Source organism: Pteropus vampyrus, unplaced genomic scaffold (genome assembly GCF_000151845.1).
Source record: "Pteropus vampyrus isolate Shadow unplaced genomic scaffold, Pvam_2.0 Scaffold99, whole genome shotgun sequence".
NCBI lineage: Eukaryota > Metazoa > Chordata > Mammalia > Chiroptera > Pteropodidae > Pteropus > Pteropus vampyrus.
The window spans coordinates 2,304,723-2,328,774 of NW_011888880.1; the positions used below are offsets into that span (position 1 = coordinate 2,304,723).

Here is a 24,052-nt window from a genome sequence, read left to right on the forward strand (position 1 = left end):
GTATATTGTTGGAGAAAATCCTTTGCTGGGATGTGCTGAGGGCAAACAGCTTTCATTTTTGGTTTTTTTTTTTTTTTTGGTGCCTGAGGATCTGTAAGGCAGAAGGTTGGTTCAAATAGAGGAAGAGCCCATTCAACAACTCTCTCCTGTAGACATTTTAACTAAGATGCCTGATTAAATCCTGATGAAATTCCACCAAACGGTTTAATAAAATTTAGATTCAATTATATGTATAGCTGAACAGTTGTATAGGTAGTTGACAGCTGTATAAAATTGTATATGTATATTCAAGAATCAATCAGTTATCTACATGTCCATCCAAATTTTCTGGAAGGGAAAAGGTTACATGTTAATATAAATAACAAATACATAAAATATAAAAAACTGTCTCAACTCAAATAACAGGAGGGAAAAATTTGCCTTCAGTTTAAATGGGCCGTAGTAAACATTATCTTTGTATAATGATCAGTAAAGAGCTGTCAATAGAGTAACAGCTCACAATATCAAATATTAAATAAAACAAACCCTAAAGAAAACATGAAAGAATGCTATTGTGTAGTGTTCCTTATTTTCAGTTTTTATTTGTATTAAATCTGAGAATTCAACAGGTTCAATCATAAAGTACAAAACATGATAAAAAGTGAATAATGAAGCAAACTTTTAAATCTACTTTAAGGAAAAGAATTTATATATACAAGCACTGTAGGGTTTAAGCAATTTTTATATTTGTACTACAGCAAGAAACAATTTTACTTACCAGAAGTATTGTCATATCTCCAAATGGTATCCATGAATAAAGATTTAAAAAAATGAAAAGTAAAGTCCAGCTTTTTTCTTATGGTCATTACATAAAACACTTAAGTTTTTTTTTTTGTTTGTTTTGTTTTGTTTTTTAAATAAAGTTGTTTTAAATCATGAAAGGGAAAAAGGAAAGAACAATGACAATAACTTAAATTTTAATACCCAAACATATTTTTATGCCTCACCTTTTTCTAGAATTAGATGGTTTGTAACCACTAGCTGCATCCTTTCTCATTGAGGCATTCATTTTTAAAGGCTTTTTGTTTACGGACCAATGACATAACATTATGTTAACCACCATCACATTGAGCTCACTTACGTTAATGCTTTTTATTAGGCTTTCAAATGGCCTCCTTACTATTAACCTATTCTAAAAAATTAGTATTTTCTGTTCTTTCCATTCATTACTGTCTCCTATAGCTCCAGATGTGACTCCAGGACTATGCTACTGAGGATACAAAGCATTCTTTTTACTTATCAGTTTTGAAAACTTCCTGAAACAGATTTTAATCAATCCATTTATTACACAGACTGTTTACTTTCTATCTTATACTTACAACTTAAGGTTTTATTCAGATTAGCGTAAAATGGAAATACATAATACTATTTACGTAAATGAGCAGTAAACTGACTGACCCACTGTGTTTTTGGAGTTAATTTTACAGTACTCAAATATATGGAATGATCTTTCCTAATAATTCACTACAAAATATTGACTATAATGCAGAATAGGTTTAAATTACTAAAATTTTGATATAAATTTGTATAATTTACCCATTAAATTTAACAAAAACTGAAAACTGTGGAACACCTGAACAATGTAATTTTTAAAACTTTATAAAATTATTTTACCAAGTTAATTTCCATAGTTCATAGCAAACTAAATTTGCCTTAATTCAACCTACCTGCTCTCTAATGGCATGTGTGAGAATAAACCGGATTCTCTCAATAATCCCACTGCAGATCTCCAGTGGTGATTTTCCAGTACTGAGGTATTCTACAAAAAAGGGCATATCTGAGTTATTTAATAAGCTTCTTTCTGAACATAATGATTTTGATGAAAAAAATATTAATGTGGTTAAAATTCTAACATTTATTGAGAATTTGTTTACCGCTGTCATGTCTTAAAAACGTGTAACATTTTCTAGAATGCAAGAATATATTTTGATAATAAAACTGCACTAACCTTGTATAAAGTTGCCAAGTAATGGTTAGTTTTAATAAGGAAAGGTTGATTAACACCTGGATGGTCCAGATCATGAGTGGCAGCTGCAATTAAGCTCAGCAAGACATCCCAAGGAGTTACAGAACTGGCAAGCTAGAGTTGACAAAAGAAAAATTAATTACAGACATATCTGAAATCTGCTCTGTACCATTACAACAGTTTTGAATTGGCCCCAAATGGTAGTGTTGACAGTCTCCTCCCACTTCGTGTTTTTCAGACTGTTCATCAAAGCCACCAAGCGCCCGCCACGTGCTGCCTCGTCACCGCAGTCCCTGACCTGAGCACACAGAGTTCAGAGCGCCCACCCTCGCACTGCCGCATTCGAACAAGCTTAGTTAACATGGCAGCTAAAGTATAAACCACCTTTCTGAGAAAGAATGGCTTTAAAACAAACATAGTTTGTGGATTTTTATTACTGTAGCTACTCCCAAACAGAGAAGACCTATATGAGGTTAAAAAAAAAATCACTGTGGTAATGTTTACTTAACATGAGATCTATCAACAGATTTTTAAAGGTATAATCTACTAGAAGACTAAAGGTGTTTATTTATCAACAAATTGGTTATTGGATTTCAAATAAGAATCTGAAGTGCAAGGTTATTTCTGAGGTCCTAATTTAAGGAGGCTACTAAGGAAATCACAGAGAAGTTCACGTCAAGTCTGTAATAAAATCCTCTCCTAGTAGATGGACACGTTCAGACCAGTGTACACACTGAGGCATGTCAGAAAAGGCAACCTTTTAAATATTACTCTCAATAATCATTTCTAATTTTGCTTGATACAATAATCACAATAAAAGTTGATTATGTGATTGAAAGTTTTATCAAAAACAATTAACCTTGAGCACATCACCTGCGTTTCATAAATCACCTGTCATTTTCTGGCCAACTTCTATTCACCGTCCCTTATCCTTGGCCTCCAGTTCCCTCCCGAGCAAGTTACCAGCTTGTGTGCCCGCAGCGCTTCACGTGTCCTGCCGTAACAACACTGGGCAGAGCATACTTTTATTCAGCTTTCCGTGCGGGTGACGCTCACTAAACTTGTATGACCTGGTGCCCTAACAGTAAAAACTGAACACACCGTCACCGTCGTAAGCGTACCTATAGGTTATGATGCTGAGCTAACGTATACTGCGCCTGATAAAACAAGGGTGAAATCTTTAAAAATATGAGATAAAAAATAAATTAGGATTCAAATTCTAAATATTTTCTTTCTATGCCAGAATGGATCATTTCCCATGCTGTGTCATTCACCTCTGAAGGAAAAAAATAAATCACTAAGGGCTTGAATTCCCTAGAAAACTATAAGCTGTTTGAAAGGAGAGGATGCCTTTTTGTATTATCTGTAATTGGTACATGGAGCAGCTCAGTGAAGGGGAGAAGATGAAGAAATTACTTCCTCTTGAAGATATACAAAAGCATTTTAAAAATTACAAACTGTTTAAAGCTCTGCATACTGATCAGGAGGAACACTACACGGAGCAGCCTGCACGCAAAGCAACTCCCCTACCCAAAAAATAAACGTGTGGGCATGGCTGTGGGTAGCTTACGAACACGGAATGATTTGAGCAAGTTGTGAAAGTGTTGCATTCTTATGCCAACTAAAACAGAGGGCAAGTGGCAGAAGGACAGACATACCTTAAAACCTTAAAGCTTTTTTTAGAGTTCACTTTTAAGACTTTGAGTGATTCTACTTTTAAATGAAAACTATAATAAGGGAGAAGAGAGTTGTTTCATTTTAGGGCTTGGTGATTTTACCTATATCCTTAATTGAAGCTCTGACTAAGAGTTCACTGAATATGTTGATGAAATGAAAAGTGTTTAAAATAAGTACTATCAGAGCTGCAGGCTAAGACAGCGTTTCTATTCATTTTTATCCACTCCCCTCCCTGCCCTGCACGCCTCTGCCCCTCTCGCCCTGCCCGGTGCTTCTGGTGGAGTGTGGCCAGCGGGAGGTTGGAGGGAAAAAGCCGTCAAAGACACGTGGACCAGGTTAACCACCTCCGCATCCCTCAGAAAGAGGCACTTACCTCTATCACTCCATTTACCTGGCGGTATGGTGATTACTTATCAATTTCTCCCACAAGACTCTCAAACAGAGGCTTCAAGCTTGGCCCAGAGGATTTTTTTAGTTTAATTTAAAATTTGAAGCACTTGGGAGTATACATTTGTCAAAACTGTACACACAAAATGTATACATTTTGTTATTATATATAAATGATATGACAATATAGATTTTTTTTTAAGTCATAGTATATATATATATATCTACTTTAAAAATTGGGGTATTTTCACATATTCCACAAACTCTTGAATAATCAGAAGACTGGAAACCACAGGGCTATATTCTCAAGTTGGCACAGACTGGCACAGACTGGCTGAGTTGGCCTGCAGCCCCCTGACCTCTGGCCGGGTCTGAGGTCCCCAGGAGAGTTCGGAAGCAGGGCTGAGCATGCGCAGATGAGATCGGAGACGCTCCGGGGACAGGCGCGTCCACGGGCAAACACCGCGTTCAGTCCCATCAGCTGATGCTTCCCAGATCTGTGTCTCCAACTCTAATTTCTCACCTATGCTTCAGACTCTTATCCCACTACTTGACAGATATTCATTTGGATATCACAGAAATACCTGTAACTCCACATATTCAAATGGGTCATCATCTCTACCAGCCCCACCCGCAAACTTGCTCCCTTTTCTGCATTTCCTCTCAAGACTTCCACTTCCCACTCGACTGCCCCAGGCAGTCTTCGACAACCCGCCTCCCTACCTCATTTCCCCCAGTGCATCCGGACACCACGTCCTGGTCGGGTTCCCACGAGATCTTAGAAACCATCCACCCCTCTCTTCCCCCAAGGCTGCGGCCTAGCTCAGGCCACTGCATTAGCTCCTGACAGGCATTGTGTTTCTGGTCTTGCCTGATTTACTTTTACACCACAACCCGAATAGTCTTCGAAAGCCTCCTGCTTCCCCTCCCATGTCTCCCTACTCATTCACTGAGCTGGGCTAGTGCTGTCCCTGCCCTCATGGGCTCAGCGTGAATGCTGAATGTCTGGACACAGTGTCTGAGGTTTCGCCCTGGCTTGGAATCCCCCAGGTGCTCATTCAGCAAGCACCCCACATCTCCCGTTGTTGCGCTTGGAAGCTCGATCAAGCTAGATTTCATTCTTGTGAAGAAAGCTTCTGATTTTGAGTCACATCACTAACTTAAGGAAAAGTATCTGAAAATAAAGCAAAGGAACCTTCTGTAAATGTCGCCGTCTCACCTTAGGCTCTTTTAAGTAACAGTGCATGGCCTGGGTGACATCCGCAGCGTGGACTGCGTTGTGGTAAGGGTTTTGACTGTGGTAATCTTCTTGAATCATAACTGCAGCAAAGAAAAAAGACCCTAGATTTAAATATAAATGGGAGGCATGTATAAATAAACACAAAAATTGTGATGATTACAAGTTCTCCACTTATACTTTTCATGTGGCTACGAGCTAACTGTTCAGATTCAGAGATGATAATCACCTCACAATTCACATGTATACCTAGAGAATGTCATTTTACCTTATAACTTGTTTGTAACTTTCATGAGAAAGTATTCATGCCAAAATTATAGTGTATTTTAATTTTCTTTTGCCTTTTAAAATGTGACTACTGTTTTGTAAAACTCCTGACTCTCTTTAATTAAAAAATTTTTTAAGTAGATTTATTAAACTGAGACAAAAAGAGTCTCTCAGTTTAATAAAAAGCAGTATAACAAATATTTATTTTGCCATGTACTTTTCTAGGTAGTGCTAGAAATTCATCAGTGAACAAAAATCTTTATGATGCTAAAACAGTCTAAGTATTGGGGTGTATAAAAATGATCCTATGAGTGCGACATCAGTGAGGTGAGTTTCGGATCTGCAATTCGTTTTTCAGCAGCAGGATGGACCTCCCGTTAATCCTGCCTTCTCCGCTCAGTGTGTGTTAAGCTATCACGGAAAAGTGGACCAGGGTTGGAGGTAGCCCTCTCCCTGCGGCCATCAGACCGGCACCAGCACCTAAAACCGAGTGACTTCCAAGTAAAGCGGGCCACCCCCAAGGCGGTGAACTACGACCCATTGGTGAGGAGGAAAAAGCATTTGAATTCTGTATTTACTTTGATCCTATCATTTAAAATAGTCTTTTTGTATGCATTGTATGGTTTACATATTAGTACAATACCACAGGCATACAAATTATAAATAAATGTGCATTAAAATTTTCTCAAAACTAAGGTAATAAATTTACCTTAGTTTGGTACTTAAGAGGAAAGAAAATATTATTTTCTTCTTTTGAAGAAAGAATCCTCATGCTACTAATTTTTTTCTAACATATTTCTTTGTATTCAGTGAAAAACTTCAACGTCTTTCTTAGCAGAGCAGACTTAAGTAAATATTACCATGTACATTTAAACATATTTGAAGTAATTTTAACATTTCCTGTCAAAATAAGAGACCTAAGTGCAACACACCCAATCTTTTAAAGTTTTAGCCTTCGAAAATGTAGAAAAGCACAGAGACTGTGTCGTACTTGTCGGGAAGCTGTGGCCGGTTTAGAGACTGAGTGCAAAACTGCCCCAGCTCCCCAGGGCCTCCCGTGGCTTTGAGCCCCCGCAGCTCCCCTGCCAGGAGGGGCAGTTTATCTCCACCTGACTCACTCTGGCCACCAGGACACAGCGGGCACGAGCGCCGGCCAGTGCTAACCCAGGTGCCAGGGGCCTGGGCATGCCGGCGCTCTCAGAAGCTGGCCACTGCTCTTTGAACGAGCTCAGCTTGTTATAAAATACATACGTATTTCTTTTGTTTGTTTTTAGTGTGAATCTACCATGGTGCCTAACTCCCCTGTCTCCTTGTCATCTACTAAGAGACCATGTAGGCTTCAGCCAGGTCAGGCCCTGTGTTCCAGATGAGGTTCCAGCTGAGGCCTGCAAAGCCACCATGCAGCTCACCTACTGTCAACTGCAGTGCATAAACGGGCTGAGCCAGACCAGAAGCAGCATTCAACAACCCCACAGACTCAGGAGCTAAATAAATGCATGTCGTTTTAGGTCGCTAAATTTGGGGTGGTTTGTTTAAGAGCAATAGCTAACTGATAAACAATTTTTTAAAGTTCCTGTATAAATCTTATTATTATTAAATGGGTTAAAGTCACTTACCTAAAAATCTACGAAGTTTCATCATATCTAAATGGAAGTACTCAATTAATCCATGAAGACTAAATAAATGAAAGGTTAAACTTACTAGACTATTTCCTAAAAAAAAAAAAAAAAAAAAAAAAAAAAGAGATATCAGTAGCTAACATAATTGCGTTGTTTTCCAAATATGGGTTTTGAATATACAACATAGAGCACTAACTCCTACTTTTTAAAATTTACATCTTATTTTACTAGTTATAAACTTCAAACATCGCATCTTTTTTCTATTCTAAGAAAAAAAATTTTTTTTGTTTCGTTTCTTCACAACCAAGTAACAGGAAGATAAACATTTTCTAATAGATTGATTTTTTAAAGACACTGAAATAATTAAAATCAATAGAAAACTTTGAAAATTGTCCCACAGTAAGCTTAAGTCAACTTCCCAAAGCACTTGAAACATGGCTGCCCTCAAGCTCTTCCTAAACACCCCCCACCACCTTGCTTTAGCTGAACAGCGATGTTCCAGAGCAAACTGCCTTGGCTGCAGTCTTGTTAGGTGGACATTGTGATCATTCCGAAACATACAGGGCTGGTAGGAGGAATCAATGACCTTCTCCAGATCAAAACTCTGAACTCAATCACCTGCCTCTCCTATACTTGCAGCAGAAAATCTGAGAATTACTGGGGGTTGGGGGGGGGTTAAAATCATAAAACTAGGCAGATTTCTATCGCTATAAATGAAAAGTCAACACTATCCAGCAATCTTATTATGTTTTTCTAGTGAAAGGCTCTTTCACTTTACAAAATGCTTATTTTCAAGCCTTCTCTCCTCTTCTTGAACTTTCAACATACTCACATTCTATTCACCTCACCCCCTCATTCTCAACAACCTCATACTTCACATACATAAAAATACAAGTCCTCAAATTTCCCCTTCTTTCAAAAGCCAATCCCTCTACCCTTCCACAGCTTTTCAAGGATCGTCCTCGGTCCATCAGATACATCTACCCATGCCCCACCGCCAGCCCCATGAATCGAAATAGCCCTCCCACCCTCCTGCCCTATCTCAGTAAGCATCAGCACTCAGACATGCTTGAGATTCTCTCATCTTTGAAACAACCAAGGATCTCTGACTCTCCTGGCCCTTACAGTTGTCACCCTCTCTATTCCCCTATACAGCAAAGTTCTCCAAAAGAGTTGCTACATGCAATGGGGATCATCTTCATTCTCAATTTCCACTCCTTTGTCACTGACAACTGGAGTCATACCAAGCACAGAAATTTAGAAAAACCACCATTTTTATAATGCTTGGTTTTCCCTTCCAAGGTACAACTCTCCAGGTTTTTTAAACCTTCCATTGTATTTCCCAAAGTCTTATAGATTTCCTCTCCAGAACACAATATCAAGTAACTGTGTTTTAGATGGGTATGAGCTCGGAATTACAGCCAGCACTCATACAATACCAGAAACACGATTCTAGTGTTCTCTAAAAGAAATCTGTGATTCTCCCAAAAATGTATAAAAGACCTAACAAGTCCCACATTGAAATTTTTCAGTAATAATATTTATGAAGGATTATAAAAAAACTATTGGACTAAACTCATTATTTAAAACTGCCTAAACAATTGTCAACAGAAGCCCATGGCTGAGGCAAAAAGTAAATTAACTGGAACAATATGTGCATGAGTAACATTGCAGAGGCTGTGGCAACCCCAGAGAAATTTTTGATTTTTAAAAAACTACCTGACATGTCACCTTCAAAAGGAAAGAAAAAAACATTTCAAATCTTTTATTTTTAGGAATTAAATGTTAAAATGCGTTCAAATCCTAAAAATGCTGTACTGGTACAAACACGAGCCTGTGCAGTTTGGAAGCATTTGTGGAAAAGTAAGCTATATTTCTGTTATTACTGTTGTAACAACCAACTTTTCTTTGGGAATATACATAAATATTTCAGAATGTATATTCAAACAAACCATCCAATTAAAAAATGGGCAGAGGATCCGAACATTTTCCCAAGAAGACACACAGAAGGCCAACAGGCACATGAAAAGGTGCTCAAGACCACTAATTACCAGGGAAATGCAAATCAAAATCACAATGAGATACCACCTCATGCCTGTCAGAATGGCCGTTATCAAAAAGAAATAAAAAGTGTCAGAGAGGATGTAGAGAAAAGGGAACGCTTTGTGCACTGGAAATGCAAATTGGTGCAGCCACTATGGAAAATAGTATAAAGGTCCCTCAAAAGATTAAGAATAGAACTACCATATGATCCAGCAACTCCACATCTGGGTATTTATCTGAAGAAAATGAAAACACTAATTTGAAAAGATATTTGCACCTAAGTGTCCATCAATGGATGAATAGAGAAAATGTCACACAAACATACACGGAATAGTACTCAGCCATAAAAGGGAATCTTGCCATTTGCGATGACATGGATGGACTTGGAGGGCATCCTAAGTGAAATAAGTCAAAGACGAATGCCATATAATCTTTCTTACGTGGAATCTAAAAACAAAAATCTAAGCTTGTAAATACAGAGAAGAGACTGGTGGATGTAAGAAGTAGGGGCTGGCAGGGGTAAAATAGGTGAAGGGGTCAAAAGGTACAAACTTCCTGTTATAAATAAGTCATAAGGATGTGACGTACAACATAGTGACTACAATTAATAATACTGCACTGGATATTTGACAGCTGCTAAGAGAGTAGACCTTAAAGTTGTCATCACAAGAAAAAAAAATTTTGTAATAGAGTATGGTGACAGATGTTAACTAGACTTACTGAGATTATTTTACAATATATACAAATACCGAATCGTTATGTTGTATACCTGAAGCTAATGTTATATGTCAATAATATCCCAATTTAAAAAAATTGTATATACATTCTGTATATTTAGGTTATGATAGGGTTCTCCCCAAATCGTTTTCCAAACCTAATGAAACAAATTACCGATTTCTAGGGTCTAGAATAAGTTTTAAGAAAGCTGCAATCTGATAGTAAAATACCCTCCTCTGGAACCCAAGCAAACAGCAGTAAAAAGCACAAGTAATGTCCTCCATCAAGGACTTCACAGGAATCTGACGAGAACCGATCTATTAAAGTGTGCAATCCACATCGAAATGAAAAATCGCATGTAACATTTTTTCTCATTTTCAGTTTATAAGATACCAATTATTTTAATACCAGTGAATAAGAACACAAATCAATGAAACATTTCAAAACAAGTGCTGCTTAGTTGATGCGTTAAACAAGAAACAAGCACAGAAGAACTTATTTTATGTGAAAACAGACACTCTTGAAAAAGAAAACTGTACTTACAGAAAAGTTACCCTCATAAAAATATATCAAAGGACAGAACTGCCTAAGGTGCTGTGGCCCTTGACAGTTTTTAGAATGTGACTCCAGACGGCAGGTGGCAGTAGAGAGCCACCTCCACCACACAGGCCTGGAATGAAGCTCCTCACATGCCAGGTAGCTTTCAGCGGTGACAAGCATATCTTGCTATCTCACATAACCTAACTCTCTTTCCTGAAAAAGAAACATCAGATATATCCTCCCAGACAGTAACTACTTCCCTCCCTGCAGCAACAAGCGGGGACCGTCTGTCTTGGAGGCGATCACTGAGTTCTGCCTCTTCCCTGCCTCCCCTGCAATATCATTTGGGAAATTAGTAGAGTGAGCAACGCAGAAGGCACTGGAGCAAAAGCAAGAAGGGAAAACTATACACCTGGATACCATGTATGTATATCATCCAGAATTCATTTCAGGCTGAGTGGTTTTGAAAGGAAAGCAGTGATTAAATAATGCCACATTAAAGGAATTTTCTTCTGCCCATTTGTTTCTCAACAGCAGCTCTTCATGAACAGAATTCCTGTAACTTCTGGGTGGCTGTAGTAAACTGAAAACATTTACCACCATCTATAAAATCACAGGTAGGTAGCTAACCATGGGTGGTTTTTACTAACTCCTAACATCAACCCTAAAGAAGAAACCATTCAGCCATCGTCTCTACAAAAAGGAGTGAGTGACTGAAGGGAAAGCAAAGTGTTAATTTAACGAAGGCTAATGGCCTGTTACTCCCGCCCGCCCTGCACACTCCAACCTCCGCTTTCATCACCAAGCGCCTCGACCAGCACTTTCAAAAAATAAAATTTAGAGATCGACCAACCATTTCAGTGAGTGATCAATGTCCCAGTGGACTAAGAATAGGCTGTGAGCTCTTGCAGGTAGTAAGGGTAGCACTGCCTTATTTGTGTTATCTTGAGGTAACAACCTAAAGCCATATTTGTGTTGAGGTGGGAAAGGGGAGTTTCCCAGATCTAGAAGAAGCTGAGCCACCTGATACTTCACCACCTATATTTTCAAAAAGGGGAAGGCAGACGGGAAGGACAACAGTGCAAACGATATCACAGCTGAGCCTGTGTGGACAGCCAAAAAGTGGGCAGGGAGAGGAAGACGACGGTCAGTCCCCCCAGCGCAAAGGCGAGAAACAGAGACGGAGAGAAACGAGAGGCAGGGGAGTGGGAGGGAGGCTTTGCCGATAGGGAAACTTCACCGTCGTTACACTTTTGCCTAAGATCCATCGATTTTCTGTTAACTGTGCGCAGACAGACAGAGGTGATGACCAAGGTATTTTCACTATGCATGTCACGCAGCTTAGAGGGAATAAAGTAGTGATTCTGAAAAGATGGACCCACACTGATTCTCCAGATGAATAAAGCTGTATTTTCTATATTTGGCTTACTCGCGAAAGGACCTTCATTCCAAAGTAAAATGAGAAAAAAGAAAAAAGTGCCTTCCGAGCACAGCAGTGAACCACGCATTTATTTCATTCTGAACTGTCAGAACCGACTTCCTCTCAGTATACTCTTAATAAATTAAATGCTTAATTTATTAAGATTTAGACAAAAGGGGCAAAAGTCTCGTTGAATTACACATACCACCAAATTTTTATGACAAAAATTTTATGACAAAAATTTTACCTTATATAAAACTGCTCCTGTTCCCAAGGAGAATAAGGAAATGTGAACCCTCCCCCAAAACAAAACTGGGGGAGTGGGGGAGGGGACCAGAACAAAATCACCTGTTTTTTTCCCCAAACCACCCATAACTCTGTAGATTCTGATAAGCCCCCTCTAGGAGGGCAGTGCTGGAGGGAGCCATGCTACTTATCGCAACCTGCCCTCTCTCTCAAGTGTGCAGAGAAACAAAAGCCAGAGAAGCACTAAGCTGGAGGATCTCTCTCGAAAGGTCATCAATCTATCACACATGTGCAGCTATCAAAGCGGGAATAGAGTCAGATGTCACTGTAAATGGCCACAATTCAAAAGAAACTAAAAAAGAAAAATCGAGAAGATAAAAATGTTCACTTAGGTTATGAATAATAGTAGCATTAATTAGGAATGGCCAAGCGCTGGCGATGATTTTTTGATTACTGCTAAGAACAATAATCAAAAACTAAAATTATAAGACTGATTCTCTAGGCTTATATAGCAGTCATAAAGAAGTGAGCTGGTAACCCAAGTAAGTGAAAGTGACAATCCACCAGCGGCTGTGCCATCAACGTGGCAGTCTGGAGAACACATTACTTTGAGTAAGTCAAATTCTTCACTTACCATTTGTTAGTCTATCAAATAGAAAGATATCAAAATTCCAATTTCCAACTTTTCCCAGCATACACTGAAATGAAAACCAAACATTCCTACTGTAATTTAATTTCAATAACATTCTCTATCTTTTGTAGATAGTTCATGGAGAAGTTAATGAAAATGGAAAGTGACTGATTTACTTTAAAAAACACTAAATATCACTGTCCGTTTAATCATGACCTTTCCAATTGGCTCCAAAAAAAAAAGTCTAAAAGAAATAACTCTATTTAAAAAAAAAACAAATATTATTTTGTTGTCCAATTAATGAATGTACAGGTAAGGTTACTATTGCTTTCAATTTAACCCTATAGTCCCATGAACTTTCAAGAACTCTAACATAATTGAACATCACAGGAGTGTGGCTCAAATGTTGCATGGTCTAGACACTAGATTTTAAAAGTCAAGTGAAAATAAGTTATAGTAACTGAGTCCTTACTACATTCCTGGTACTGTTAAAGGTGCTTTACTCACTCTTACTATTCACACCAACGCTGTCAGGTAGGCATTGTTTTCAATCCTCATTTACAGATGGCGAAACGGGCAAAAAGTAAACAACTTGCTCAGCTAAAAGTTAACAGAGCTGGGATCTTAAAATAAGTGGTCTGATTCTGGATCCTAGGCACCTGACATCTACCCTATACTATGTTTAAATTATTTGTTATTCATTTCCTTAAGAAACACTCTCAACTTATTGGTATTTATTTATATCCTTTAAGCATCCTTATAAAATAATTAATAGCACGTACTACATTAATTTTTAGGTATGTATTTCAGTCACGCAAATAAATCCCACATTGACCGTGAGAAACAAACAGATTACATTTTTACACTATATATTTGTAACTTGAAAAATCTGTGGACTTTATTTTTAAGAAAAAAGTTTTATCGTATCCCAAAGTTGTTATACACATTCATGAATAAATCGACGTAAGCAACAGCAAGATACTACTAGTAGAGATTAACTATGATAGTACTAACAACCATACACAGACCAATATTTGCATTCTAAAAAAGCAGACCTTGCGAAATTTTTAAGATTTCAAAAAACCATGAACACTCTTCATGGATTTCTTTTATCAAACAGGGAAGCAATTTTTTTCATTTTAATGTCATCATAAAGGTACTCCAGCCCTATCTACACAAATTTCAAAGTCTGGCCTATAAATATTAAATAAAAAATAATTTTAGAAGTATTAGATATGCAAGATTATTAAAAATCTTCATTTGGTCAAAAACAAGCTCATCTAACCTTCACCTTCATTAAGACATTTCAAACTACATGAGAAAATAATGCTCACAATCACTGGGTTTAATTAAGAAACATCGAAATCCTCAAAATATCTCACTGATAAAAGAGACTATAAACGATTTGACTGAAAGTCATGAAACCTAACTTCCTGAGTTAATTTACCTCTACATGAATTGCGTGAGCTCAAACAAGTGTCTTTTGCTCGTTAGGCCATCGTTTTTATCTACTGAATACAGATTTTAGATCAGATAATCCATAATATTCTTCCTAGCGCTAATAGTCTGTATGATCTTACAGTTTAATGTTCTACTGATCTACCTGTTATTTAACATTACAATAAAACATTTTCACTTATTTATAATTACTTCAGAAATTTCCTTTGCTCTGTAATACTTAATCATAAAATAAACAGCTGTTCTAAAGGAAAAACCTGAAAAATGGGCTCAAATAACTTTTGCATACAAAAAAAAGGCTCTATTAATCAGTACCATATGGGGTAAAAAAGTATTCATTAAACTCATCAAGAAAATTAACGTTTTCTTGAAAAAGCTATACATACCTTGGCTTGTCCATTATAATCATCATCTAAAATGTTTAGGGAATTTGAAACAGTAGTACCACGAAAAAAGCGTGAAGATCTCAGGTATCGCTGGAAGCTTAGTAACCTTCTGATATTCCTCGCAGACACAGAAACTTCAATTTCAGATTGAGCTGAAATAAAGGTGTAAAAGGTGAGTACAGCAAGATGAGACTACATCTCATATCTCTGTAACATCCTTTTCTAGTTATACACAAATACATTTTTTAAATTAACCATTATACCACACCACATTTCTAGGAGAGAAGAGGTGCTTTATTTGTATTTTCAATTAAAGAACTATGAATAAGGGGTAAGTGGCTAACTTTGACAGCATTTAGAAAGCTAATAATGAGGAGTGTGGCTGGACGAATAATCGGTGTTCTAATCATCTCTTACTTTATTGTTTCAATACACTATCTACATATTATGAAGCAGAAAGACAAAATCTAGTTTCGAACTATGTTTCATATTGAGAAGCCAGGTCCCAAGTTACATATGAGACTTCAACAAGTACACAACATCTTAAACCCTAATGAGGTATCGTTTCAAATATTTCCTTAGGGTAAATTCATTTAGAAGTAGAGAAAATGGAATGGAAAACAGTTTCTGGCCTGTAAGAGTTCTCAAGGATAGGAATAAAAATTCTGTAGGATGAAAAATTCTAGGAAAGATAGGCTTCCGTGTTGGAGACTGATGTGTAAGTCTAACAGCCACTTTTCTCTCTAGTGTTAGAATAGACCAAAGTTTCTTTGAGCAAGAGACAAAATAATAGACTTGAGTTAAAAGTTATCTTGTAGGGAACATGTTATCTTTAAATTCTAGAATCAAACTAAATTCAGTGAAATGTTCACAGTATAAAACACATGAAAATCAAGACTAAGAATCAACAAATCATTCTCTCTCATATTAACTTCCATTAACTGAGCATCACCAGGTGGAATGCCAGGTAATCAAACATATTTTCTCTCGTGTGTCCAGTCCCTAACTCTTCTATTTTATCTACAAAATAATGGTGAAAATATTTAATTCAGAGTGCTGGATTAAATGAGATAAGGCATACACAAGTCAGATACATAGTAAGTATTAAATAAATGGTGGCAATGTAGACGATGATGAAATTGATGCTGATGCCACTGCTTGCAGGGGTGCTTCTAGGTAATTACCCTAAGTTCCAAATCTGATCATGCTGTTCTCAAGTATTCACTGGCTACTCATTATCTTATAATGAACTTCACCTCCTTAGCCTGGAAGAAAATGCACTACGTTCCAGGTTCTGGCTTGCTTCAAACTTGACTGAGGTTGTCACCTTCCCTGGGAAGCAGACCTGAACACCTACATGCACCGTCCACATCTAAGAGAGAGAGGAAGCACTGTCCCTGGGTAATAATAGCCCCCTGTGCACAGACCTATTGTACTACTTGATATCATATTATAATTGCTTATTTATCTGTCTCCTTCATAAACGATGACCTCCAACAGAGGCACAAACTATTTTTTTTCATCTCTGTATTCCAAAGCCTAGTAACAGTACCAAGTAGGTACATGTAAAACATACTATATAAATGTTGAATGCATACTGTTTTCAAAATATTTGATGAGTTTTGAGGTTCCTGTATACTCGCATTAAGTCAGAAATAAAATAATAGAGACTGTTATGGGGTTTGCTTCTCTCATTTTTCATTCTAGTGAGTCTAAAACAGAAAATATTTTGAACAACTATGGAATTAAATGTTGATCTTTATCAATATAACTCACGGTATAAGGACTAGAACCAAAATGGTAAAAAGATTAATATCAAGTGATTATGTATGAACTAGAATTAATTCAATGAAAGCAATGTTCCAAGTGCTTTACAAAAAGCATCTCACTTAGCCCTCAACAATCTGCTTTACACATGAAAATACTATTATTTTCCTCTGCTTTACACATGAAAATACTGAATCTACAAGACATTAAGTAAGCTGCCCAAGGTCATACAGCCAATAAAGGGTGACAACTGGATTCTAAAACACAGATGTCTGTTTACAAAGCCTGTGTCCACAGTATCAGTCATAAGTTTTTTTTAATATCTTAACAGTATTGTTTTATTATGTTTATTATAAAAGTTCAGTGTACGCCATTCAAAACTGTCCTTACTGGGATGAAAGTGTGTGTGTTTGTGTGTCTGTGTGTGTGCGTGTGTGTGTGTGTGTGTGTGTGTACATATACACACATACATATATACATACAGAAAGAGAAAAGCTAATGTGCAGGAATGTAAGCATTTAATGTTGGCCCTTCTAGTCTTACTCCTAGAAGAGAGTAGATCTGGAAGAGACAGAAGGGACTGGCACGAATATATGGGGAGCAGATGGGATCTAATTAATACAATGATGGCACCATCTCCTCTGTATTTACAGGGTACTTTATTGTTTTACAGAATGTTGCAGAAGATACATATTCTATTCAATAAGGAAAAGTAACCCAAAAGAGTTCAAGGTCACAAGCATGACTTCGATTTTTCTTACACACGAAAGATAACTATTACTGGCAATTACATGACATCGTGTGTGTACACGTACATAAGCACTAATAGGATCACTGCTTTCAAATTATATGTCTCAATTAATGCATCCTTGAAGTAAATTTAGAATCTCTTGGGAAGAATAACTGCATAAGATCCAAAAAATGAATGAGCCTCATTTGAGAGAAAAATCCCAACAACTCAATCTACTGTGCTAAGTCCCTGTGTCAACAGGGCAGGATTCAAGGTCAGTGGTTAAGACAGCTGGCATTGTCTGGAAGTAAGGACTCCATCCACAAGGTCATAGTTGTACCCTCCCCTGTCTTACTCCTATTTTCTGGGTGACTTCTGACAAGTCACAAGTTATCGATGTCTCTCATATTCCTTAACTGAAAAAAACTAACCATAATTCATATCTTTTTCCTCTTTCACAGAGCCTTGAAGTTAGGACTCATTATCAAGAGTTCTGCTTTGACCACGTTAAGTTGAGAATAAATATTAGACATTAACTCAAGGAGTAATGCTCACTCATCACAGGAGCCCAATGCCTTCCAGTAAGACTAATTCTAAAAATAACCTACACTACAGGATAACAGACCTTTGCTTACTGACAGAGCCACCCTTAACAATTACTGCTTATTTCATAGTCAAGAAAGGACAGAGAACCTGTTCAGATGAAACAGCAAATCATCTAGAGAAAAGTGTTTTCTTCACCCAAAGGGCCTTTGGAGCCTATACTAGAGATGATTTAGTTCTGGAAAGAACTGAAAATCCCATAAGAACTTGCAGAGATGGCAACTAGAACTACCAAAAGTTATGCCTAAGACTTAATACAGGACCAGAACGTGGTGTGTGTGGGTGTGTGGCAGGGGGGTGGTAGGGAGGGGATATATGATTTTTTTTCACCAATCTAATTTTTGAATATGTAATGCACTCATGTTCCAAAAAAGAAAATAAGGGATGAAGGGAAGGAGAGAGGGAGAGAAAAACAGTAAAAAACCTCCCCTGTACCAAGGTCCCCATCCAACAGACTGCCAAGCCCGCCTTTAAAATGATGATCTTTTCCTTAAAGTTTCTTGGGTATCCTTCCTGAATTTTTTGGTCAAATGTATTTTCCTATTTTCTATTTCTTTTACATAAACAGGAGCATGGCAGACAGCCTGTCCGGCATCTTGCTTTTTTTTTTTTTGCTTGCCTATCAGCACCCCTCGTTCTAAGGCTGTAGAGCATTCCATCCTGTGAATGAACCAGCATCTGTTTAACCAGCCTTCTGCTGAAGGGTGTTGCTACAATTTTACAGTTTGCAAAAACACCTTCATTTTGTTAAATATGCTTATATTTCTACACCTTATTTAGATATCACCTTTAATTTTCTTGTTATTACACGAGAGGAAATCACTCGACAGCCCATCTTCTTTCCCTTTCCTCTTCCAACGTTTGTTACCAGAGCACTTATTTTTTTTCTTTCGCTCTAATTCCCACTTTAAGTTCAGCTCTGGAACTGAATATATTCAATATTCAAATTCTTTTCCCGTGGCTTCTTCCTCAGTTACAATTTGCTTAGTTTTGTCCTGTACTGATTTCCTCAAGAAGGGCTCATGAAAACAAATCGCACAAACAACGTATTCTTAAATGTTTAAAACTTTTTTTGGCAGTCTTTGTACTTGAAAGTCAGATTGACTAAATATAAAGTTGGTAGCTCTCATTTTTCTTCCTTGAGTTTATTTGAAGGTGTCAGTTGTCTTCTCGTACTAAGATTTGCCAAATCTAAGGCAAACCCACTATTTCCCCTTTTAAGTGACTTGATCTTTCTGCATGGCTACCCAGAGAATATCTCTTTATCTTTAAAGTCCAAGGACTTTGCTAGGATAGACTTCATGTTAACCATTCTGGGCCATTATCACCTGGTATGTGGTACACTTTTTCAACATGTAAATTTAAATCTTCTATTATTTCTGAAAAATTTTTCTTGAACGATTTCTAAATATTTATTCTGCACCACTATTTTAGCTTTCTTATTCAGAGATTCTATTATGTTGAAACACCTTTTCCTGTCTGCTATATCTTGCTTTCTCTCCAAATTTTAACCACCATTCATTTTGCTTGCTTTTCTCATTTCTATTCACTATGCTCATGACCTTGTTTAGTGCATGTTCTATCTTGTATTCCTACCAAATGTCCTCATTTCTGAAATATATTTAAATTTTTGCTCCTACTACGATCTGATTCTGAATGCACGTTTTGTTGTCTTATTATTTCCCTGAGTTCTTGAATTTGTGCTTTACAATAAAGTACTGCTTCATTTAGTTTAAGTGAGCAGTGGAAAGTGTGGTCAATTTTCATGAGTTCAATGACAACACTTTTCCATGAAGAGCTCCTCAATCACTGTTAAGTCCTCCTCTCTTCCACCGTTTTCGCTTAATCTAATTATCTGATGCGCCAGTTTCTCTGATTTAAAGAATCATTACTGAATGGGCTGCATTTTCCTGGACTAACTCTTTATATCAAGTTGCTAATGGGGCTGGGAACTGAGGTCTTAGGAGAGGTCAGGGGAGCCCTGTGAGCTTCACTCCCCAGATGGCCCTCTCCTCCTCTCCCAGAGACAAACTGCTCTTACAAGCCCCCGCTCTTTCTCTAAACTAGGCCCGGGGAGACTGCACCTACCCCCTCCTCAGCCAGATCACAGGCCAAATGTGGCAAGTAAAATACTTAACTTTCTACCTCAGGGTGAGTCCCCTTTACCCAAAAAAAAAAAAAAAAAAAAAAAAAGTTATTAAGATTTCTTTTGTGGCTTAACATATACTATATAATGGAGAAAGTTTCACGGCCATTTAAGAATGTGTGCTCTGCTGTTGTGCGGAGTATTCCACACGTGCCTGATAGGTTTAACTGGATTATAGTGTTTGTTCAAGTCCTGCCTCTTTACTGATTCTGCCTGTTTGTTCTATTCATTATTGAAAATACGTAAAGTCTCCTTATTATAGAACTGTGTTTCTTCCTTCAATTCCATCAATCTGTGCTTCATATATTTTGGAGTTTTGTGGTTCAATGTATGTATGTTTCTAATTTATATTTTCTTGCTAGACGGAACATTTATCAATGTACAATGTCCTTGTCTCTTGTAACCTTTTCTGACTTAAAGACTACTCTGTCTGACAATAAGATAGCCACTCAGCCCTCTTATGGTTACTATTTGCATGTCATTCCCATTCTTTTACTTCCAACCTCCTTATATCTTAAGTGAGTCCTTTCTACACAGCATACAGATGGACTATCTTTTTAACCCAATTTCCAGTCTCTGCCTTTAAACTGAATTTAATCTATTTATATTTAATGTGATTACTAATAAAGGATTTCTGCCATTTGCTTTGTGTTTTGTTTTTTGTTCATTAATTCTTCCATTATTGCCCTTCTTTGCATCTAGTTGACTTTTGTACTGTGCCATTTTGATTCCCTCTTCTTTCCTTTTCTATATATTTTTTAGTTATTTTCTTAGTTGTTACTTTGGGGATTATGATTAACTTTAAATACCCCAGTTTGAATATCGACTTAATGTCAGTAATGTACAATCTGCTTCTACAATCATCTCTTCCTCTTAATATTGTTATTGTCACAGATTCTATCTTTATTTATGTGTGGCCATTAACATAGATTTATAAAAGAGTAGTTACAAACCAAAAATAAAGTAATATTGGCTTTCACATATACCTATGTAGTTATCTTAATCAGCGTCCTTCTTATGGCTTTAAGTCACTCTCTAGGACCCCTTCCATTCCCTCCTCAAGGACTCCCTTTAGTATTTCTTATAGATCAGATCTACTGGTAGTGAAGTCCCTCAGGTTTTGTTTGTATAGAAATGTGTTAATCTTTTCTTCAATCCTGAAGGATACTTTTGCCAGACATAGAATTCTTGGTTGACAGGCTTCCCCTTACCTCCTGGCCTTTCAGGATTTGAAATCCATCATCCCCACCCCCATTTGGCCTCTAAGAAATCAGCTGTTAACCTTACTGAGGATCCCTTCTTTGTTAGAAGTTGCTTCTTTCTTGCGGCTTTTAAAATTCTTTGTCTTTGGGGTTCAAAATTTTAAATGTATCTCAGTGTTCACTGAGCTTCTTGAATGTGTATATTCGTATCTTTATCAGATTTGGGAAATTTCCCACCCTTATTTCTTCATGTATCTCTTCTGCCTCTTTCTCTCTTCTTCCTCGCGCTAGGACTCCTGAGATTCATATACTGGTATGCAGAGTGAACCCCCACTGGTTTCCAGGGCGCCGTTCATTTCTTATTCTTTTTCTCTCTGCTTCTCAGTCTGGATAATTTCAATAATCTTATCTTTAAGTCTGCTAATCCTTTTTTCTGCCTGCTGAAATCTGTTATTGAATCCCTCTACTTAATTTTTTTCATTTCAGTTGTACTTTTCAGCTCCAGAATTTGTTTAGTTCCTTTTTATAATTTCTACCTTTTGAGATTCTAATTTTGTTTATACAACACTTTCCTAATTTCCTTTAGTTCTCTGTCCATGGTTGGCTTTGGTTCATTGAGCATTTAATACAGCTGGCCACACTTTCTGATTTCTTTGTATGTTTTTAAGTTATTTAAATTGAGAACTGGACATTCTGAGGATTATACTGGAAATCTAATCTCTCACTTCTCCAGGGCTGTTTTTGCTTGTTTTACTGTAGGCTGGAGCCATCTGTATTGTGACTTTTCCAAACTATTTTTGCCTTTGTGTGGTCACTAAAGTTCCTGTTCCATTATCTCTGCAGTCAGCCAGTGACTGGACACAGATTTCCTTAAACGCCTGGCTCCAAAAGGCAGAGAGCGGGTGGGTGAGAAAAAAGTACTGGTTCTTTAAATCTTCCAGTACATGCCATGGGTGAGACCTCTGCAGTCAAAACGGCCCAAACCAAGGCAAATGTCTGTACCTATACCTCAGGGATCTGCCAGACCGACTTAAATATGCAACTTCATATTTTTCAAGGACAAGGTCCCCACTGCCCAACCCTGGCTTCAGCAAGCCACTCCGGAAACATGAGGCACTATCCGCATAGACAGAAAGGCTGAGGAATGGGGGGGATCACCGGTCCATGCACACCAACCGCCAAAGAACAGCAGCTGCTCCTTCATCAAGCACTCTTGATTGTCATACATGTCCAATCAGGACTGAGTCCTGAAATGGTTGATTCTGTTCTTCCCCCATTCCCACCATTTAATGGTTGTTTTGGCGGAGAGACCAACACCTAGAGCTTCCTACCCTGTCATTCTGAGTAACATCCATCCCTTTTCTGGTCCCTTCTGGGAAGAGCTGCCCTAAGCCTTCTGTTTTGTTCAACCTAGATTTGAGAAAGGGAAGAAGTTGTTTGGGAGGGCTTGTCTATCCAGAAACAACCACTGTTAACAGCCTGGCACTCTAGATACTTTTCTATGAATTATTTTCTATATGCAGGTGTACACAGTTTCTTTTACTGAACACATTTCATAGTTTCTTTACTTAAAAATTCATGAACGCCTTTTTCAAGTCAATAAATACGCATATGTGCCATCATTTTGACTAGTCATATATTATTCTAAGGTATGAAATCATCATAATTTATTTAATCTTTCTGCTCTTAGGCTGTTTCTAACCTTTATTTTTCTGACAAACAATTCTGTAATAAACATTCTTATAACTAAATCTTTGAACACATCCTCATTGATTCCCTTAGAATAAACCTTCAGAAGTAGATTAAGCACATAGCACATTTCAATGGCTTCTGAAACAAAGTAAAATAAGTTTTGGACAATAAGTTTTCTAAAAGAAAATTAGAGAGCTTTCCAGAACTGTCCTAGAATAGCTCCAAAAATGTGATCTAGGGAATCAGTAACTATTAATCAAGAATGAAGCATGAGATCATTGAAGATGGAAATTTTTAGTTTCTTTGGGTTTGCTCCATTTTTCCTCTGTACACACACTCACACATTCTTACTCTCATTCTCTTCCCCCCTATGATGATTAGAAATTCTTACATTGAAACAAGCAAGTAGAGGCTACTAAAGAAAAAGGATATGAAGTTGAGTAATTAGGAACATATAAAAGAGGGAACTAGAACAGAAAATGATAACTATGAGAACTTAACTAGTACTTTCATTCAATTACTAGAAATCTCACCCTCTGACCACATTACATAGCCTAACCCCGTTGTCGATACTTTCTCATGAGCTCATTCTGTAACGTGATACACACCATTATTTATTTCATAGCATAATACACAACAGACTAAAATTTTCTTTATTAAAGCCCAGATTCTGCCAGGCTAGGACTATTTAAGACTCAGGCTTGTTCTAGTTTACATGGTTACCTACATTCCAATACAGCTTAGAAAGCCAACAGGGCTCAGTGAATTAATCAAGTTACTATGAAAGAGCTGGTGGCTCTGCTGGTTCTCTTCTAAAACATCGCATTCCCTCACTATGCGACCATGAACAAACTAATCAGCCTCCACCAAAACTCAATGAGCCGTGTTAATGATCATGGGAATTGCTTCCAACCACCCATTCTTAGCTTCTCTGAGCCAAAAAATAAAATGTGGGTAGCAGGCAAATTTAGAAGCAAGGTTTTTCTCTTGCTTTTCCTTCATACTAGAAAGTGAACGTGAAATACTGGTTAAGGGAACAAAAGAGCTGGAGAATCAACATCTTGAGCAGTATTCCTCCCAACTCTCCCACAGACTCTCTTCTCATCCAAATGGCACACCAAAAGATGTCACCGATACCCAGCTGTTAGACAAAAGACGTTTTTAACAGAAAAGCCTTCGGATCGTGAGACTTGACCACTATTTGCTTTAATGGTCCACAAGAGGGAGCCCTTAGTCGCTGTATCTGCCACCTTAAAACCATAACAACCATTTAGATGCA

The 24,052-nt window shown here is 37.5% G+C and overlaps 1 protein-coding gene across 5 annotated transcripts in view; it reads right to left on the minus strand.

The window, feature by feature from the left end:
* Positions 1-24,052, minus strand: part of PDE7A (phosphodiesterase 7A) — a 94,115-nt gene that overhangs the window by 11,066 nt on the left and 58,997 nt on the right. For 3 of the 5 annotated variants that reach the window (XR_002781423.1, XM_011364589.1, XM_011364587.1), the window contains exons 4-9: positions 14,634-14,785; positions 12,793-12,856; positions 7,190-7,285; positions 5,289-5,410; positions 1,988-2,119; positions 1,707-1,798 (exon numbers count right to left, since the gene is read on the minus strand). Coding sequence is in view for 4 of the 5 variants with exons in the window: in XM_011364589.1 (XP_011362891.1) it covers positions 1,707-1,798; positions 1,988-2,119; positions 5,289-5,410; positions 7,190-7,285; positions 12,793-12,856; positions 14,634-14,785 (658 nt within the window). In the remaining variant the exon portion in view is untranslated. The remainder of the gene's footprint in view (positions 1-1,706; positions 1,799-1,987; positions 2,120-5,288; positions 5,411-7,189; positions 7,286-12,792; positions 12,857-14,633; positions 14,786-24,052) is intronic. The other 2 variants (XM_011364588.1, XM_011364590.1) reach the window with 2 other exon arrangements.